We start from the raw sequence: 19930 nt of genomic DNA, 5'->3' as shown, positions 1-19930 counted from the left end.
TCCACACCAGCTGGGGAATGTGGCCCTGTAGTGTGCAACCTTCAGTCCACTGACCATGGGATGGGCTGTGCGCTCCAGCTGGGTCTCAAGAAACCAGAGCCACGGTAATGGGGCTGCTCAGATCACACAAAAAGTAGGATTCTAGGTCACCACAGACCCGTATCGTGTTACACGAACGTGATACAGGTCTGTGGTGACCTAGACGCCTCCTTTCGACGTCTCCGACTCAAGGAATATTTCCAGCACACCTCTGAACAGCGCACTCACCCACAGAAACCTTCCTCCCAGCACTACAGAAAGTAGGATTCTGCATGGACAACTCCTGAAGGTCGAAACAACAGACTGGACGTCTACACAGAGTGTGTCCGCTGACGTGCACGGGCTGAAATTGTGGAAAAGCAGCAACACTTGCCCCATAACCTCAGTGTGCAGAACACAACGCCATCCACAGCCGCAGAAACAACTCGGAGATTATAATCAAAAAGGCTGACAAAGGAGGCGCTGTCGTCATCATGAATAGGTCGGATTATGAAGGAGAGGCTGCTTGGCTGCTCTCCAACACCACATTCTACAAGCCATTACCCTCTGATCCCACAGCGGGTTACCAAAGGAAACTACAACATCTGCTCAAGAAACTCCCTGAAAAAGCACAAGAACAAATCTGCACAGACACACCCCTTAGAGCCCCGACCAGGGGTAGTCTATCTGCTACCCATGATCCATAAACCTGGAAATCCTGGACGCCCCATCATCTCAGACATTGGCACCCTGACAGCAGGGTTGTCTGGCTATGTAGACTCTCTCCTCAGGCCCTACGCTACCAGCACACCTAGCTAAAAGTCGCAATTATTCAACAAAAAAACGTCAAAAACAGACTCCAACGAGAAACAGCAGAACTAGAATTAATCTGCAAACTGGACACTATTGAATTAGGCTTGAATAAAGACTGGGAGTGGATGAGTCGTTACACTAACTAAAAGCTATTTCCCCATGTTAATTTTCCCCCTACTGTTACTCACACCTTCTTATCAACTGTTTGAAATGGGCTGTCCTGATTATCACTACAAAAGTTTTTTTTTCTCCTGCTGATAATAGCCCATCTTAATCGATTGGTCTGGCAACCCCCATTTTTTCATGTTCTCCGTATATCTATCTATCTATCTATCTATCTATCTATCTATCTTCCTACTGTATTTTCCACAACATGCATCTGATGAAGTGGGCTGTAGCCCACGAAAGCTTATGCTCAAATACATTTGTTAGTCTCTAAGGTGCCACAAGTACTCCTGTTCTTTCCACAAATGAAATAAAATTTCAAATGTTTTGAAACCCAGGAAATACAGATTTCAACTTGTGCCTCCCAAACAAAGCACCCACTCATTGGGCCAGAGAAAGAAAACAAGCCTGAGAATGACTCCGTTGCCTAGTGGTTGAAGCATTGACGTGGGAGACCCAGCATCCAGTCCCTCTGTGCCAATGACTTCTTAATGTTTTTTCCCACAGGGGAACAGCTTCAACAGGAGAGAGGATATGGGCTCATGAGGATATGGAGGGAATTTTGGGGTGGTTTCCAGGAAAGAAGAGGAGGCTGCCAGATTCAGCAGGGAATGGAAGAAGATAGATGGGCCAGAGTCTACTAAGACCACAGTTCCTTTGTTCCCAGGTCCTATGTGCCTGGATGGAGCTGACCTAACTCAGAGTAACCTGCAGGCTATGAGCACATCACAGGAGGAGGTCCAATAAGACCATGTGACAGTTTCTCTAGGCACAGAGTCAGCAGTTCCTGCTAAGATATTTATCAGTAGGTCTATATAAAAGGTGGGTATAAAATAAGAGGGTAACTGGATGACTCCACCCGCCATCTGAAATGGACAGGTTCTGTGAGTGAAACTTCTCTTTGAGCTTTTTCAGTGCGATGGAATAGACAGTTCCTTTGGGCACATGTTACTGAAGCAATGGGCTTTCGTGTTTCACATCTTTCTCTCTCTCTTATAATCTTTCTCTGTTTGTTTTTTTCTTCCTCATTTTCAATTGAGCTTCTCCCGGAATTGTCTACTCCTCTTTCAGTGTGAATATAGGAGGAAACAACCACCAGTGTGGTATTTTCGGTTGCGCTTGGCCGCAGTGACACAGTAAATCAATTGTACTGTGGGATGCAGGTGAAGCAGCTCTGAACTTTCCGCGGCTGTGGCTCGGTGATTAGATTCAGTTAAAATGTTAAGAGAACAAATGATCTGTTCACCGAGTGAAGGGACACCAGTGTTGTAAGTCAGGGCTGGACATATTTATTTCAATTCACCAGAAAAGCCTTTGAGATTTTAAATACATTTACTCAAAAATCAAAGTACTGATGCTGCTGAAGTTCTTGCAGAGGTTCTGAGGTAACCCCTGAGTTACCATGACAAGGGGGCTCCCAAATGCAGGCTGTTTTTCCTCACGGTATATGTTAGAGGCCCTGTTTATTTCTTGTCCAATGTCCATTTGGAAATGTGGGTGGAAGAGAAATGAAGATTTTATTATGATTATTATTTATTTATTTATTTATTACACCTTGGTTGACTGTTTTCACCTGCAACTGTTACAGTTAAATTGTACGGTGTATTTCACAGTCCTGAATTAACCTGCATTTAAAGGTCATGACCTATGAAGGGAGATTGAAAACATTGGGTTTGTTTAGTCTGGAGAAGAGAAGACTGAGAGGGGACATAACAGTTTTCAAGTACATAAAAGGCTGTTACAAGGAGGAGGGAGAAAAATTGTTGTTCTTAACTGACAAGAAGCAATGGGCTTCAATTGCAGCAAAGGAGGTTTAGTTTGGACATTAGGAAAAACTTCCTAACTGTCAGGGTGGTTAAGCACTGGAATAAATTGCCTAGGGAGGTTGTGGAATCTCCATCATTGGAGATTTTTAAGGGCACGTTAGACAAACACCTGTCAGGGAGTTATAGATGGTGCTAGTCCTGCCATGAGTGCAGGGGACTGGACTTGATGATCCCTTCCAGTTCTATGAGTCTATAATTCTATGTGTCATGTTTTCTAGACCTTTCATCATTTTTATGGTTCTCCTCTGGGCTTTCTCCAATTTGTCCACATCTTTCCCGAAGTGTGGTGCTAAGAACTAGGCACCACACTCCAGCTGTGGCCTCATCAGTGCTGAGACATTAGGAAAAACTTCCTAACTGTCAGGGTGGTTAAGCACTGGAATAAATTGCCCAGGGAGGTTGTGGAATCTCCATCATTGGGAATTTTTAAGAGCAGGTTAGACAAATACCTGTCAGGGATGGTCTAGATGGTGCTTGTTCCTGCCATGAATGCAGGGGATTGGACTAGACGACCTCTCGAGGTCCCTTCCAGTCCCACAAGTCTTTGATTCTATGATTGCTGTCATGTCCTTTTATTGTTGGAAGGGCTCCATGAATAGGACGTGGTCTGTCCTTTCTTTGACGATAGCTGATTCAAAGCATGTTTCTGAAAAACTAAGTTAACTTTAGTTAACTAAGCTGGTCAAAATATGTCATTTGAAGAATTTTTTTTTAGGAAAATTGACCTTAGTTCTTTTTTTTCTTTTAATTTTCTTTTAAAAATACATTTTAATTAAAAACGGAGGATTGGATACATTCTGGTTTTCAGCATCCGAAGCTGATTTGTAACAGCTAAAACAAGTCAAGAAAAATGAATGTCTAGTGACCATTTCCAACTCACATGGGCGTCCTTACGCCTCTCCCACCAGGAGACCCCTGTGGTTCCATGACCGAGGTCAGCTGGGGAAGGAGACCGAGGAGGGAGGATGTAGTGAGTTCCCTCTCTCTGCATCTGATAGAAGGGGCTAAGAAGCAAACAGGATGCCCCCAAGGTGAGCCTGATGCCTGAGTGGCTGTCAGGAGCCATTGAGGGACGACAACCTTCCAGCAAAACCCTGGCAAGGTGGGGAGAATTGAGCCAGGTCAAGATGGGGGGTGGAGTGAAGCACCGGAGACTGAGGACAGATGTGCATGGTAGCTGGGTCCCGCCTGCAAAGGAGAGGGGTGGCCAGCTGAAACCGAAGATGTCGTTATTTTTTTGTTCTGTTGGACTTGTTAAATCAGCAGTTCTCCGATGGGGGTCCGCAGCCCCGTTTGGGACCACGGGCAGGTTTCAGGGCTCTGCCAAGCAGGACTGGTATTAGATTCACTGGGGCCCAGGACAGAAAGCCGAAGCCAAGTCCTGCCGTTCGGGCCCAAAACCCAAGCACAGCTGCTTGGGTCTGAAGCCAAAGCCCAGGTAACTTAGTTGTTTGTGGCAGGGGGCCCTAGACAATTTCCCTGGGAGGGATAGCTCAGTGGTTTGAGTATCAGCGTGCTAAACCCAGCGTTGTTAGTTCAATCCATTTAGGGATCTAGGGCAAAAATCTGTCTGGGGAGTGGTCCTTCTTTGAGCAAGGGGTTGGACTAGATGCGTTCTTTTCTAACCCTGATAGTCTATGATTAATTCTGGCCCTGCCTTTTATATGCAGGAAAACAGTTGTTGTGGCATAGGTGGACTGGTGAGGTTTTATAGCATGTCAGGTGGGCCTCAGAAAGAAAAAGGGTTAAAAAGCCTTGTGCTAAAGGATTCAGTGGTCCTGGATGGGGTCAGGCATTTGACGGTGTCATGGATGGATGGTCAGGTCACTCCTACGGACAAAATAGGCCAATAAAAGACATGAGGAAAACTGAAGCACAGTTACCTCAATGTCACACACGGCCACAATTGGGTGTGGTGCACTGGTGCCAGAAACAGGAGGGATAGGAGTACATGCCCTTCCCCCCCCACACACACTCATTTTAACAAAAGAAAATATGTGCTGTGGGAATAACATGATCATGCTACTAAATCTATTTCAGTGTCATTGCAAAAAAAAAAAAAATAGGCATGGTGGCAATCCTCCAGTCCATGCTTCCCGGTGGCCATATCAGCCTAGCACATCTGAAGAGTAAGGAGAATGTAATAATTGTCAAGAGTATCGATGGCGTTAACCCAGTCCTTCCTGGTTTTGATTTTTGCTAACCGTTCCAACACTGTCATTAAAAATACATTCCATGGGTGTTTATGGCTGTGGTGACCCTGTACCATTTTTGGTTTCATGGGATAGTTATTTAGAACATAAGAACAGCCAGACTGGGTCAGACCAAAGGTCCATCTAGCCCAGTATCCTGTCTTCCTGACAGTGGCCAATGCCAGGTGCTTCAGAGGGAATGAACAGAACAGGTCATCATCAACGGATCCATTCCCTGTCGTTCATTCCCAGCTTCTGGCAAACAGAGGCTAAGGACACCATCCCTGCCCATCCTGGCTAATAGCCATTAATGGACCTATCCTCCATGAATTTATCTAGTTCTTTTTTGAACCCTATTATAGTTTTGGCCTTCACAACATCCTCTGGCAAAGAGGACCACAGGTTGACTGTGTGTTATATGACAAAATACTTCCTTTTGTTTTAAACTTGCTGCCTATTAATTTCATTTGGTGACCCCTAGTTCTTGTGTTATTAAAAGGAGTATCAGGATTTGTGACAGGATGTAGCCCTGTGTCCACACCCTCCACACTATGGTAATCATTTTTGTACCAAGTATGTTTTGTAAGGTATCAATCGAAAACTCATAATCTGATGATTAATATTGTTCTGATAACACATGTGTGGCAACATTGTCATGCAGTGATAAGATTCCACTGTATGGTGTTATTAACTCATGTCCCAAACTGAGGTTGGCAAACAGCTCTGTCTCAAACAGAGGATTGTGTGCGCTGCTTAATTTGCATTGAAGCAGTCAAGAGAGTCATCAGGCAGGAAAGGGAGATAAAGGAAACTCAAAAGGCTGAGAAAAAAGCAGCAGGGAACATCGTTCCATGTAGACCTTTCGTCTCCTGGTGGGGCTGGACACCATTAGAAACTCAAGATAGGGGTTTGGTTAGGTCCAAGAGGGCTGGCGGATGCTCAGGATGGAGTTATAGCCCAGATTAATATCTTCTTTCATCTGCTTTTGCTGAGCAGAGTCACCATTGCTGTGAAATGTGGGACCTCCACGCCTTTGTCACCTTCAGTTTAGACCAGTCAGAAACTGATACTAGCAGAAAATGTGGGTGCTCACTTGGAAGGAGCTTTCCATAATAATCTTGCTTTGAAAGCTGCACTGGCCACCTGTGAACTTCCAGACAGAGTTTCGAGCGTTGATTTGAATTTTAAAGCTGTAAGGGGTTAGGGGAGTGATGGCCTCACGCACCACGTATTTCTTTGTGGGATCCTTCCGTAACTACACTCCACAGGACACAGAGCTCCTTCGCGGTCATGGAGAGAGGGAATCACAGCTTTCCATTTTGAAAAACAAAAAGCTTATCTCGAATTGTGGAAAGCAAAAGCAGAACTGAGGTTTTTTTAATGGCATAAAGCAGAGACTCTGGTTAGGTTCCTCAATTCACCTCATGACGTTAAATCTTGAAGACCTTGTTCAGTCACATTGTCCACGGTAGATGAATTTCTCCTGCACCATTCCCTCAGGTGATGGCTGGCCCCCAAAATCATCACATCCCTGTGGTATGCACAGCTCTAAGTCAATCTGTGGGGCCCACGACCCTCAGTGGTAGACTGGGTGGTGGCCACGTGTGGTACCAGCCACTGACAGAAGGCAGGATACTGGGCTAGAGGACCATTGGTCTGACCCAGTATGGCCGTTCTTATATTTTACAGTTATAAGAATGCATGAACTGTGAGAGGATTTGAGAACTGACTTCCCTTCTCTGGGTTATACGTTGATTGTATTGGATCGTAATAACATTCCTGGTTTGTTGATATAAATGAGCTCTGCATTTGCAGTTGTTAGCCTCTTCCTAGAGATGAGGAGTAGCATGTCAGTGATGATACTGAGCTGTCTGAGAGAGTGAGTTTGCTTCAACGTGGGTGTTTTCTTTGCATCTCTGTTCTAGTATTTCTTCAGCTCTTCCTCCTTGTAGCAGTCCTGAGCTCGGAGGGTCTCCTGCGCAAACCGAAGGAGTGGGAAAAATGCTTTATTGACTCGGACTACGAAGAACTGGTGGATATTGCCAAAAATGGGCTGGGAAAAGCGTGTCGTTCAAAGAAGGTGGTGATTGTCGGGGCAGGAATCAGTGGACTCACTGCTGCCAAACTGCTGAAAGAAGCTGGTTGCCAGGTAACGCTAATGCCCGAGAGGAGCCCGAGACAGGCCAGGGAGGCAGTGCTCCTCTGAAATGGTCTCATCGTTCCTTATGGATAGCGCCGGGGTGGGCAAACCTTCTGGGCCGAGGGCCACATGTGGGTGGGGAAATTGTATGCCGGGCCGGAGCAGGGGGTTGGGGTGCGGGAGGGAGTGCGGGGTGTGGGAGGGGGAGCGGTGTGCAGGAAGGGGCTCAGGGCAAGGGATTGGGGCAGAGGAGGGTGCGGGGTGTATGAGGGGGCTCAGGGAAAAGGGTTGGGGTGCAGTAGGGGTTCGGAGTGCAGGAAGGGGCTCAGGGCAGGGGTGCAGGAGGGGTGCACACTGTGGGAGGCGGCTCAGGGCAGGGGGTTGGGGTGCAGGAGGGGTGCGGGGTGCATCGGGGGCTCAGGGCAGGGAGTTGGGGGCGGGGTGTACTAGGGGGCTCAGGGTAGGGAGTTGGGGTGCAGGAAGGGTGCTAGGTGCAGGCAGGGGGCTTAGGGCAGGGAGTTGGGGGCGGGGTGTACTAGGGGGCTCAGGGTAGGGAGTTGGGGTGCAGGAAGGGTGCTAGGTGCAGGCAGGGGGCTTAGGGCAGGGAGTTGGGGTGCAGGAGGGGTGTGAGGTGCAGGCAGGGGGCTCAGGGCAGGGAGTTGGGGTGCAAGAGGGGTGCGAGGTGCAGGCAGGGGGCTCAAGGCAGGGGGTTGGGGTGCAGGAGGGGTGTGAGGTGCAGGCAGGGGGCTCAGGGCAGGGAGTTGGGGTGCAAGAGGGGTGTGAGGTGCAGGCAGGGGGTGGGGGGTGGGGTTCAGGAGGGGTTTGGGCTCCGGCCCGGCGCTGCTTACCTAAAGCGGCTCCGGGGGGGCAGCGGCATGCACCAGGGCCAGGGCAGGCTGCCTGCCTGCCCTGGCCTCACGCTGGGCCGCTCCAGGAAGCACTGTGGCCCCTGGGGAAGGGGAGGGGCGGAGGGCTCCGCGTGCGCTGCCCTTGCCATGCCTCCAGGTTCCCGGCCAATGGAAGCTGCGGGGGGTGGTGCTTGGAGGCAAGGGCAACGCATGGAGCCCTCTGCACCCCTTCCCGGGGGCCACTTCTGAGAGCAGTGTGGGGCCCGTGGCACCACGGGGGGCAATCCCACAGGCCGGATCCAAAGCCCTGAGTGGCCGGATCTGGCCCGCAGGCCATAGTTTGCCCCCCGCCCCGTGATAGAGTAAACAATGCTGAAGAACAAAACGGTGTGAACTTAAGTAAACTGGGTGAATCATGAAAGAAAGAAATCTATTATTTCCAGACAACATGTTCATTGCCTTGAAGTTAAGGTTGTTAGTAAAATAGCAAAGCTGTATGAAAAATAATGCTGCAGCTAAAAAAATTCTAATCACTACCGTTTATGGAAATGGTGATTAGTTAAGTCAATGTTCCAAAAGACCAGTTTGCACATTTCTGACAAAATTCTCTACCTGTGAAAACTGATATTAACGATCCCGTAACAACTTTAACTTTCACTCTCACTCGTTTGTTTGTTTGTTTGTTTTGTTTTTCTATAGAAAGAGCGACTGTCTTGGGCCATGGGAAAGACCAAAACCCATTATCCCTATAGATTGCCTAAACATCCTCTACTCCCCCTCCTCAGAGCCACCCAAGAACTACAGCCCCTGAGTCTGGAAAAGTCAACAGACATAGCTTGTGTATTTATAGTTGAAGTGCTTAGTTGATGTTGTTGGTCTAAAACCTCCCTCACTGAAAATCTGGCATTAATAATGAATGGAAAAATCGCTATTACTATGAAAACTTCCATACGGGAATGTGTTCCTTGAGTACCCAATGCAGGAACACAGCGCGATTCTGGACGCATGCTTGAGAATGTGCTTAACTTTAAGCCTATGCTTAAGTCTTATGAAGTTGAAATTCAAGTTGAGCAAGCTCAGTGGTTTGGGCATTGGCCTGCTAAACCCGGAGTTGTGAGTTCAATCCTTGAGGGGGCCATTTAGGAAACTGGGGTAAAAAACTGTCTGGGGATTGGTCCTGCTTTGAGCAGGGGGTTGGACTTGAACCTCCTGAGGTCCTTTCCAACCCTGATATTCTATATGTGTACCTGCTTTCCTGAAGCAAGGCCTGTTTGCTTACATAGCATCTGAAATTATCTTGATAAAACAGTAATGTTCTTCCTTTGATGGCCATTTACAAAAGAAAGGATGTGGGAGAAATCAAGCCCTACCTACAGCTACTAGGCACCAGCCAGGGATTGAAAATCATGACCTGCGCTTTGCCCCTAGGTCGTGATTCTGGAAGCCAGTAACCGCGTGGGAGGACGTATCTTGACCTATCGAGAAGAAGATTGGTATGCGGAGCTGGGCGCCATGCGTTTGCCAAAAAACCATAGGTAATACCCAGTTCGCCCTCCTTACCCTCCAACCTTGTTCAGAACCGTGGAAGCCCCGTTTCAAAGACTTTTATGATAATTCCAAGAAAAAAAAATCATGGAAGGCTTAAATTTGAGTAGGTTAAAATCTCCCCTTGCTTCGTTATGTGGACGAATTGCATTGCATCAAACAGTCCGTCTCTGTGCATGGACTGAGATCTCTATGGAGCTGTAACTCTTCCTGCATAGATGGGATGGGACTGGGTGGGTGGAAGTGCAGAGTGGGTTGAGTTATGACAATCTACTCCACCAGCTAAAATGCCAAATGGCATTTTTTCAAAAGTAAATTGTTTAGTACATTTTTTTGTTTCAGTTTTAGCAAGATGTTTCATGACACATTTAACTAAAATGTTTATTATGAACATATTTATAATTGTTATTGAAATAGTTATCCACATTTTTCATCTACTGCAAAACAGGGTTGAATGTGGATTTGGTAAAATATGGATTTGGGGTCATATGACACACAAATAATGTCAACAGAGGGTCCTGTGGCACCTTTAAGACTAACAGATGTATTGGAGCATAAGCTTTCGTGGGTGAATGCCCACTTCGTCAGACATTATTTGCGTCTGACGAAGTGGACATTCACCCACGAAAGCTTATGCTCCAATACATCTGTTAGTCTTAAAGGTGCCACAGGACTCTCTGTTGCTTTTTACAGATCCAGACTAACACGGCTACCCCTCTGACAAATAATGTCATTTACCTAGGTAGGATTGGGCCATTCACGCTCGGGACCATATATGAGCATATAACATTCTTTCTCATTTTGGAATTTTTCTCTTTTTACTCCTTCTCTTTTCTTTAGGATTGTGCATGAATTTATTACCAAATTCAGACTTAAACTGAACCCATTCTATAATACTAATGACAATGCCTGGTATTTGACTAACAACGTCAGGGCAAGATCTGGAGATGTTAACCGAAACCCTGATATCTTGCAATACCCTCTGCTTCCCGCAGAGAGGGGGAAATCTGCCAGTGAACTTTATAACCAGACACTGGATGAGGTATGTGTGTTGTGGAATGGACTCATGTACTGTAGGTAGGTCTTCACTTCAAAGTTAGATTTTGGTCCTAAACCCCGTCTCATCCACACACAAAACCATCTCGCTCAACTTAAGTGGTCCTTTCAACGCAGGCTAGCTGGCATGGCTTGAGGGCACAGGCGCCGGCTTCCTCCTTTCCCTAGGCGTGCTCAAACCCAGCTCAACCCCTTCCCCCAAGGTCCCACCCCTGCTCCACCACAGGCTCCACCCCCAGCCCACCTCTTCCTGCCCCCACTCCGCCCCCACCCCACCTCTTCTGCACCTCTTCCCACCCAGTTCCAGCCCCTCTCCTAAGCAAGCCCTGTCCCCACTTGTCCTCCTCTCCCAGCACCTCCTGCATGCTGTGGAACAACTGACCACAGCAGGCTGGAGGCACTGGGAGGGAGAGGGAGGAGACGATCAGCTGGACCTGCTAGTGGGCCGGAGGTGCTGGGGTGTAGGGGGTGGCAGCTGACTGAAGATGGGTGCTAAGCACCCACCAATATTTTCTGTGGGTGCTCCAGGTCTGGAGCACCCACGGAGTCGGTGCCTGTGGCTGAAGGCATGAGTTAGAGCTAAGGATTTGTGTTCACTTGAGCTAGTTGGCAACTCAGTGTGTGCAGGGAAGATGCAAGATAAAACCCTTGAGTTCTGATAGTCCTCCAACGCCTTCCCACAATCCCCACCCTACCTTTCTGGGAAGGAATCATCGAGGGGCTCAGCTTACTATGGTACAGAGAACCGTGGAAAATGGCCCCCGAAGCCCTAGCGAGATACACATGGGGGAATGCGTCACCGGAGAGGGCGCGGTATCTCAGCTGAGAGGAACAGACCCCTGTTCAAATCCCCACTGCTATCAGACAGAGGGAAGACTTGCACCAGAGGTTTCCCACATGCTCGGTGAGTACCCAACCCCCTGGGGAAAGCTATGAGGCTGGCGCTGTTGATTTCAAGACACGCCTTAAACTCCTGACTCCAGGAAAGGCTTCACAGCTGAGATCCCCAAGCAGAGATAGGCCTCTCTGGGAGGAGTAGGGATTAGGACACACCTAGGGTGACCAGATGAGAGGAAGAAAATATGGGGACACACGGGGGCCGGTGAAAGAAAGCCAAGTGCTGCTGGCGGAGCGAAATATCGGGACAAATTGCGTTCCGACCAAAGATCAGTCGGGACGTGGGACAAACACCTAAATATTGGGACGGTCCCGATTTTATCGGGACCTCTTGTCACCCTAGACACACCCCTCTCTTTGGCATCTCCCATTGGCCAGTGTAGTTGGCTCAGGCTGCTGTCTATTGTGGATCCCATGCTTAGGTGCTGAACGTTTCTTCCTCCCTTCATTGCGTAGAGAATGTGACTGTGTGAATCCCGGTGATTTTCTAGGCACCTAAAAGTGAGGTGTCGAGAACGGAGCGCTGCAATGTCTATATCCATTTGTGAATCTAGCCTCCTGTGATATTTCCAAAAGATCAATGGGATTAACGACGCTTGGGTGCTTTGGAAAATGCCAGTAGATGCCTATCTGCCTATTTAAACAACTAAAGACACTGGAAAATCTGGTTCTCTTTTTCCCTTTAGGCCAGTGGGTCTCAAACTTTTTTACTGATGACCCCTTTCACATCGCAAGCCTCTGAGTGTGACCCCCCCAATAAATTAAACACACTTTTTTATATATTTAACACCATTATAAATGCTGGAGGCAAAGGGGGGGTTTGAGGTGGAGACTGACAGCTCGTGACCCCCCCATGTAATAACCTCGCGACCCCCTGAGGGGTCCCGACCCCCAGTTTGAGACCCCCTGCTTTAGGCTCTGTCTACAAGATGGATCTTACAGCTGCAGAGCTGTGCCGCTGTAAGGTCTCCTGTGTAGCTGCTCTACGCCGGCAGGAGAGAGCTCTCATAATGAAACCACCCCCAATGAGCTCTCCCGCTGACATGGCGCTGTCCACACCAGTGCTTTTGGTGGTGAAACTTTTATCGGTCAGGACGGATGTTTTTTCACACCACTGACGGACAAAAGTTTGACCAACAAAAGTGCTACTGTAGACATTGCCTTAAACTATTTATTTTATTGTTCAAAAAGTCTGAGCGAAAGTGGTTGAGTGAGCTGGAGAACTGCAGGAAAGGAAAACAAAACTTACCCCTCCGGGGCTGGAGCACCCAAGTAGAAAAATTAGCGGGTGCTTAGCACAGCACCAGCAGCCAGCTCCCCCCTCTCCCCAGTGGCTCCTGCCCACCGGCGGCCCCGTTGATCAACTCCCCCTCTCCTTACCAGCGCCTCCCACCTGCCTTGAACAGTTGTTCTGCGGCATGCAGGAGGCTCCTGGAGGGAGGGGGAGGACTGGCTATGGGGTACACTCAGGGGAGGGGGCGGAAAGAGGTGGGGCAGAGATGGGAAGAGGTGGGGCAGTGGCAGGGGCTTGGTGGAAGGGGTGGAGTGGGGGCGAGGCCTGGGGCGGGGTGGGGGGCGAGCACCCCCCAGCTAAAGGAGAAGTCCGTGCCTATGTCCCCATTAAAAAGATCTTGTTAACAGCTCTTTCTCCTGAGCAGTCGTTTCATGTCCTGCCTCCTTGGGCACATGCACTAGGATACCAGCCGTAAGTACATGATCGCAAACAGGGAGAATAACCAATCTGCAAAGGCAGAGCTGCGATCTGTGACACTAGCGACTGTTTTCTTCGTTGCTCTCCAGGTGACAACAGACTGCAGAGCTTTGAAAGAGAAATACGACTCATTTTCCATCAAGGTAATTGAAGATGCCATTCCAGTATCTTGTGCCTGATTTCCTAAAGCTTTCCTCCCACCAGCGAATGCAACTCCTTGTGGGACAGATTGTGCCATGTTCACACAGTCCATGGCAGGCGGTATTGCATCTGAATCCTCCTTCGCCTCCTGGCTACGTGGAGGAAACACACTTGCCTCATGGGGCCTTGCATGGTCCTCCGGGTTCTGCTTTGTGGAAGGGGGAGGGCAGGGTCACGGATCCACATCTTCTTTGCCTCTCCCTACCCAAGACATCGGGCTGTAGAAAGCCAATGGTCTCTGTGCTCCCATCTGCCCTGTGTTTGTGTAGTGAAGACAGGACCCTCCTCCATTCCTATGTAACCCACTTGGCATCTCTTCTTCTCACCCTGGGTCTCTGAAGCTATGTGTCCTCATCCATGGTTATTTCAATGCGATACCCTTCCTCGGTGTACCTGCACCACCATTATTTTTACTCTGTACAACAGTTGCTCTCAACCTTTCAGGAGTCTGATTTTCTTGCATACCCCAAGCTTCACCCCACTAAAAACCACTTGCTTACAAAATCAGACCTAAAAATCCGAAAGTGTCACAGCACATTATTACTAGGAAATTGCTGCCTCTCTCATTTTTACCATATGCTTATAAAATGAATCGATTGGAATATAAATATTGTACTTACGTTGCAGTGTTTAGTACACAGAGCAGTACACACAAGTCATTGTCCGTAGGAAATTTTAGTTTGCACTGATTTCACTGGTGCTTTTTCTGTAGCCTGCTGTAAAACGAGGCAAATATCTACATGCGTTGATGTCCCCCCTTGGAGACCTCTGCATTCCCCTGGGGATACATGTACCCCTGGTTGAGAACCACCGCTGTCGGAGGTGTGACCTGGACCATGGCTGTTTAATCAAAGGCAATACAATCTTGCTATGGACACTCTGAATGAAATCCTGCCCCACTGAAATCAATGACAAAGTTGATTTCACTGGGGTCAGGATTTCACACGGTGACTCAAAAGGGATGAGGGATTGTGTCCTGAATGGGATCATCAGCCTTACTCCAGTGATTGGTTATGAGGAAGCTGACAAATCACACAGGAGGGTGGTTGATGTTTGGGATGGTGTTCCAGTCAGCCGGGACTGTAAGGCCATGTCTATACTTACTAACACTGGGAGTTGATCTAAGTTACGCTAGTTAAGTTCCATAACGTAAGTCGACGTCTATGCCACGCTATGTTGACGGGAGACACTCTCCCATCAACGTAGCTTCTGCCTCTCATTGAGGTGGAGTGCTGAGCTCTCCCATCGACTTATCGCGTCTTCACCAGGCCCTCTAAATCGACGCCGGCTGCATCCATGGCAACAGCACCGACTGAGCGTGGTAGTGCAGACAAGGCCTAAGTCACTTTGTTTCTCCCGGCCTCCAGCTCGAGGAAGTCTTTGTTGTGGTAGCTGCGGGGCCGCTCCCTGACACCACCAGCCTTTCAGTCACTCAAGCTCCCTCCTCTGGGCTGTGCCGGTCGTAGCTTTGCCTTGCGGGCGGTTAACAGTACGTGAACCCCAGTCCCTGAGACTCATTCCCCTGGGATATCCGGTCCCTGCCGCTGGCTTCTCAGAAATCCCAGCTCCTCTGCGGTGTACCTCAGTTTACCAGTTTACTTTAAACCACCACTCCTGTAAACCACATAGCCCTGGTGAGCACTTAGAATAGAACGGAAGAAGGTTTGTTTGAGAAAGAAGAAGTATTTAACTAGAATCGAGAGAAAGTGATAGACGCAAATGGCTAGAACATAATAGCATAAAACACAAAGCTGGGTGTCCCTGTCTCAATAGTTACCTTTCCAATATACTCAAGTCGGCTTCCCCTGCAGAGCTCAGGCTGTTGCGAAGTTGGTTGGATTCACCAGAACCAGCATCAAAATGTTCATGAAAGGCCCCTGCTCCTTAAGGCAGTGGTCCCCAAACTTTTGATGTCATGCTCCCCCTTACCCATAATGTAATCTATCTGCACCGTGCCCCCCCACCCCTCAGGAGCCAGGGCGGGGAGCAGGACCAGGGGCTGAGAACTGGGGATCAGGGCCAGGAGCGGAGCCACCATCAGAGCTGGGACCATGGTTGGGAGCTGAGCTGCAGCCGGGAGCTGGGCTGCGGTCAGTGGCCGAGGCCAGGGTCGGGCCATGGTTGGGGGCCGGAAGCCGAAGCCAGGGCCTCAGCTGGGGTTGGTGCTGGGCTGGAGCAGAGATGGGGCAGAGTGGGGCTGGGTGGTGCTCCTTCCCTGCCCCCAATGGGGGCTGGCCTGGGCCCCATCATGCTCCCAAATGTTCCTCCATGCCCCGTTAGGAGGGGGCATGCCCCACAGTTTGGGGACCACTGCCTCATGGGGTTTTCTCAGCGAATGAATCCAGAATGCCTTCCCTGACACTCTATTTATACCGAAACAGGCTTTTGCCTTGATTCATAGCCAGGGCGATCTCCTGCCTGTTATAATGGTCTTTTTTGCTAATTTGTTCTGGGATGTGGCCAGGGTAGGGAAATGAACTTTGCACTATGTCCTGGCCGACTGGGGGAGGGGAACAGTCTGGTTTGAATGAGTTGTCACCTAGACACAGTACCCCGCTGACTAATTTTTACCCCAAGTCCACCAAGCATACGTTCAGTATAAACACTTTACTCCTTAAATATTACCCATACATACATCTCGCCACGATTATGAATCTTGACAAGTTGTGAGCTGTCTGCAGATACCTCACGTTACTCTTCATAGATAAATAGCTTGTAAGCTGTGTTCGGTGTAGTCAGTTTGTCAGGTCTGAGCTGAGAGATGTTTGCAAAGAACAGGGGACTGTTTGCCAAGGGGTCTCTGTGTCTGTACGGGTGTGACCTTTGGCTAACCCTTACGGGTACCGAATAATTCCTATGTTCATCTCTTCAGCTGTCATGTTTCAATGTGGATGTGATATGCACTTTCTGCCCTTTCTTTCTTCCCCAACCAGGAATATTTGATTAAAGAAGGAAAATTAAGTAGAGGAGCCATTGACATGATTGGTGACGTGCTGAATATGGATGGTAGTTTCCATCTGTCTTTTCTGTACTCTCTCATGGCTGATATTGCATTCAAAGAAGGGTAAGAAGAAGAGTATCTTTAATTACTTGCTTTATATGGAGAAGAACATGTATCTATGGTAGGATCTGTCTATCTATCCACTGAGGTTGATAAGCAGATAGACGGATCTTGTCCATCTATCAGTGCGACCAGTTGCCTTCTTTCAAGTAGGCACCGATGGTCTGAAGTGTCACAGAGGGCAGGTGTTCATTACTATATTTCTCTAGCCATACAAGGCAGGGGGCACCTCCACAAGGGATGAGACGAACATGACTGAAAGGGTCTATCTCTGGCTTCTAATGGGGAGCGTTCCTGTGGAATTCAGTAATTAAGTTCTGACAGAGTTGATGGGGAGGGATAGCTCAGTGGTTTGAGCATTGACCTGCTAAACCCAGGATTGTGAGTTCAATCCTTGAGGGGGCCATTTAGGAACTGGGGTAAAAATCTGTCTGGGGATTAGTCCTGCTCTGAGCAGGGGGGTTGGACTAGATGATTTCTTGAGGTCCCTTCCAACCCTGATATTCTAAGAGTACCTGTAATGGTGATATTAGAGCATCACTCGGTTATACCAAGGGAACCCTTTGGTCAAATGACCCCCAATGAGGATTACTAATCCTACCCCGCCCCCAGGAGACACACCTAATTCGAAGGCAATCTTAGTAATTGTGCAGAATTCAGATCACGTAGAAGAGTGAAACTTTAACCAGAAAGCTGGTCTTAACTTTAACTACCGCAGACCTGGCACTTGCCTGTATAAGAGGAGCCGGAATTGAAGTAGTCACTGGGGGAGGAGGGATTAGATCCTCAGCTAAGCAGCGTCTTACAGAGCCGCTTAGTATTTTTGTGATATTCACTCAGAGAACTATTGACAGAAGCTGTCATTCTTCTACCGTCATCTCCTCCCACCCCCTGCCTTTCTTTCAGATTTGATGAGATCACGGGGGGATTCGATCAGCTCCCAGAGGCCTTCTACAAGTCTATGCATAGGGATATTCGATTTCAGTCCACAGTGGTGAAGATACTACACGACAATGAAAAAGTGAGAGTGTCTTATCGCAGGCCACTCACATGGCTCCCCTCCTCAGAGACGGCCGACTACGTCCTTGTCACAACCACAGCAAAAGCCGTACGGCTCATTAAATTTTTTCCACCTCTTTCCTCCAAGAAGACCCATGCCCTGCGCTCCCTCCGCTACTCACAGGCTGTGAAGATTTTTTTGGCCTGCAGGGAAAAGTTTTGGGAGAAGGATGGAATCTATAATGGGAGATCAATCACTGATCGCCCATCCAGATTCATCTACTACCCCGGCCACAACTTCACCAGTGGAGTGGGGGTGATCCTGGCTTCCTACACTTGGGATAATGATGCTGAATTCTTCATTCCCCTTAGTGATAAAAAGTGCGTCGATCTGGTACAGGAGGACCTGGCAGAAATCCACCAACTGCCCAAGACTTATATCCAGAACGTCTGTGATAAACATGTGATCAAGAAATGGGGCCTGGACAAATATGCGATGGGAGCCTATGTTTCATTAACCCCGTATCAGTTAGTCGACTACTCCAAAGCTTTGTTTCAGAACGAAGGGAGGGTCTATTTCGCAGGAGAATACACCGCTCACCCTCACGCCTGGATCGAGACGGCTATGAAAGCTGCCATGAGAGCAGCCAGGAACATCCATGGCGCTGTCAGTGCATCACCCAGTGGCAACAGGAAGAGCTGAAGGAAAATGAACTGTAATAGATTTATGAGAGTTTGGTGGAGGTACAAACCCAGAGGGATTCTGATTGGAGAATTAAAAATTGCGCCACTGATCATTGAGAGTCCTTATTGTTGTGGTTGTGCGGGTGGTAGCGCCTCGCATAGGCGCTGACTCCGTGGGTGATCTGGGGCTGGAGCACCCACAGGGAAAAATTGGTGGGTGCTCGGCAGCTCCCTGTGGCCCTGCTCCGCACCGCCCTGCCCTCCCCCAGCTCACCTCCACCTCCACCTCCTCCCCTGAGTGTGCAGCCACATCCTGCTTCTTTCCCCTGCCTCCCGGAGCTTGTGCCGCCAAACAGCTGATTGGTGCAATCCTGGGAGGGAGGGGGGAGGAGGAGGAACGCACGCGCTCGGGGAAGAGGTGGGGCCAGGGCGGGGATTTGGGGAGGGATCCAAGGGGGCAGGGAAGGGGCAGAGTCAGGGTGGGGCTGGGGGGCGGGGCCAGGGCAGGGATTTGGGAGGGATCCAATGGGGCAGGGAGGGGGTGGAGTCGGAGCAGGGCTGGGGCAGAGTTGGGGCGGGGGGGGGGGTTGTTAGGGGGCTTATTCCTTCACCCTCTCACTTCCCTGGTCCTTCTCGCATGAACAGAGAGCAACAATACCCGAAGTCCAAAGGCGCAAACAATTTGATATTTTTTGGGGTGAACTTCCAGCAAGCATGATTCCAGTTTCCTTCCTTAGTATCCCCCTTCCCAACTCTGACACCACAGAGCCTTGCCTGTGTCCCTGTTCCCATTCCCCCCCTTTACAAAACATAATCCCAATTCCCCCCGTCCCTGTTCCCATTCTCCCGCTCCACTTCCTGATTGACTGCAGATTATATAGTAAAACTTGAGTTCTGCTTAGCTATACCTTAACCAATCATTTTCCTGAAATTTAACTAACCAATCCTAACACATTGTAACATGGTTATTTAAGGTTTCAGGGTAGCAGCCGTGTTAGTCTGTATCCGCAAAAAGAAGAACAGGAGTACTTGTGGCACCTTAGAGACTAACAAATTTATTAGAGCATAAGGTTTCGTGGACTACAGCCCACTTCTTCGGATGCATATAGAATGGAACAAAGTTTTTTTTTTCTCTTAATTAATTGGCCTCTCAGAGTTGGTAAGACAACTCCCACCTGTTTATGCTCTCTGTATGTGTGTATATATATATATCTCCTCAATATATATTCCATTCTATATGCATCCGAAGAAGTGGGCTGTAGTCCACGAAACCTTATGCTCTAATAAATTTGTTAGTCTCTAAGGTGCCACAAGTACTCCTGTTCTTCTTTTTATGGTTATTTAACCAATTATATCCCACCACCTTAATTGGTTTACCCCCAACAAAATTAATTATACAGCAGACAGAAACAATCACACAACCAGACAGAGATTATACAAACAATAGGGAAGTGGAGACTACAGTGATGGAACAATACAGAAATGGGGATTTTACATCCCAGCTATTGATAAGTGAGTTCTTGCCAGACAGGATGCTATCAAACTAAGTTTCCTTTTACATCTTCTAGGCTCTTCCCTTTCTCTGGAGGTGACAGGAATATCAGGACAGGATTGTATTCCTAACAGCCCAATAGCACCTTATTTCCATGGGACTAGTTTGGAATGTGAGGATGTGACCATACATTTCCCAGTTTATGGCTGCCTCTGCTGCTTAGCCGAAGGCCTTACTTGGCCTAAGAACCAGGCCTCAGACTGTCACGGTGAGAGAAGGCCC

General features: G+C 48.6%; 1 protein-coding gene across 2 annotated transcripts; it reads left to right on the top strand.

Annotated features, from left to right (window-relative positions):
• Window positions 1–1790: 1790 nt before the first annotated feature.
• LOC101935439 (L-amino-acid oxidase-like) lies at window positions 1791–18267 on the top strand. Of its 2 annotated transcripts, none has more exons than XM_005313065.4 (7): window positions 1791–1880; window positions 6940–7163; window positions 9431–9537; window positions 10388–10589; window positions 13301–13354; window positions 16346–16476; window positions 17380–18267. In XM_005313065.4, exons 1-7 carry the CDS (start codon window positions 1868–1870, stop codon window positions 18173–18175), a joined length of 1527 nt encoding a protein of 508 aa, XP_005313122.1. In that variant the 5' UTR covers window positions 1791–1867; the 3' UTR covers window positions 18176–18267. The 2 variants fall into 2 exon arrangements, with proteins under 2 accessions (XP_005313122.1, XP_065419218.1); XM_065563146.1 differs by lacking the exon at window positions 1791–1880 and adding an exon at window positions 3602–3853.
• The last annotated feature ends 1663 nt before the right edge of the window (window positions 18268–19930 follow it).

Source organism: Chrysemys picta, chromosome 12 (assembly GCF_011386835.1).
Source record: "Chrysemys picta bellii isolate R12L10 chromosome 12, ASM1138683v2, whole genome shotgun sequence".
NCBI classification, from domain to species: Eukaryota; Metazoa; Chordata; order Testudines; family Emydidae; genus Chrysemys; species Chrysemys picta.
This window is presented reverse-complemented; position numbering and strand designations above follow the sequence as displayed.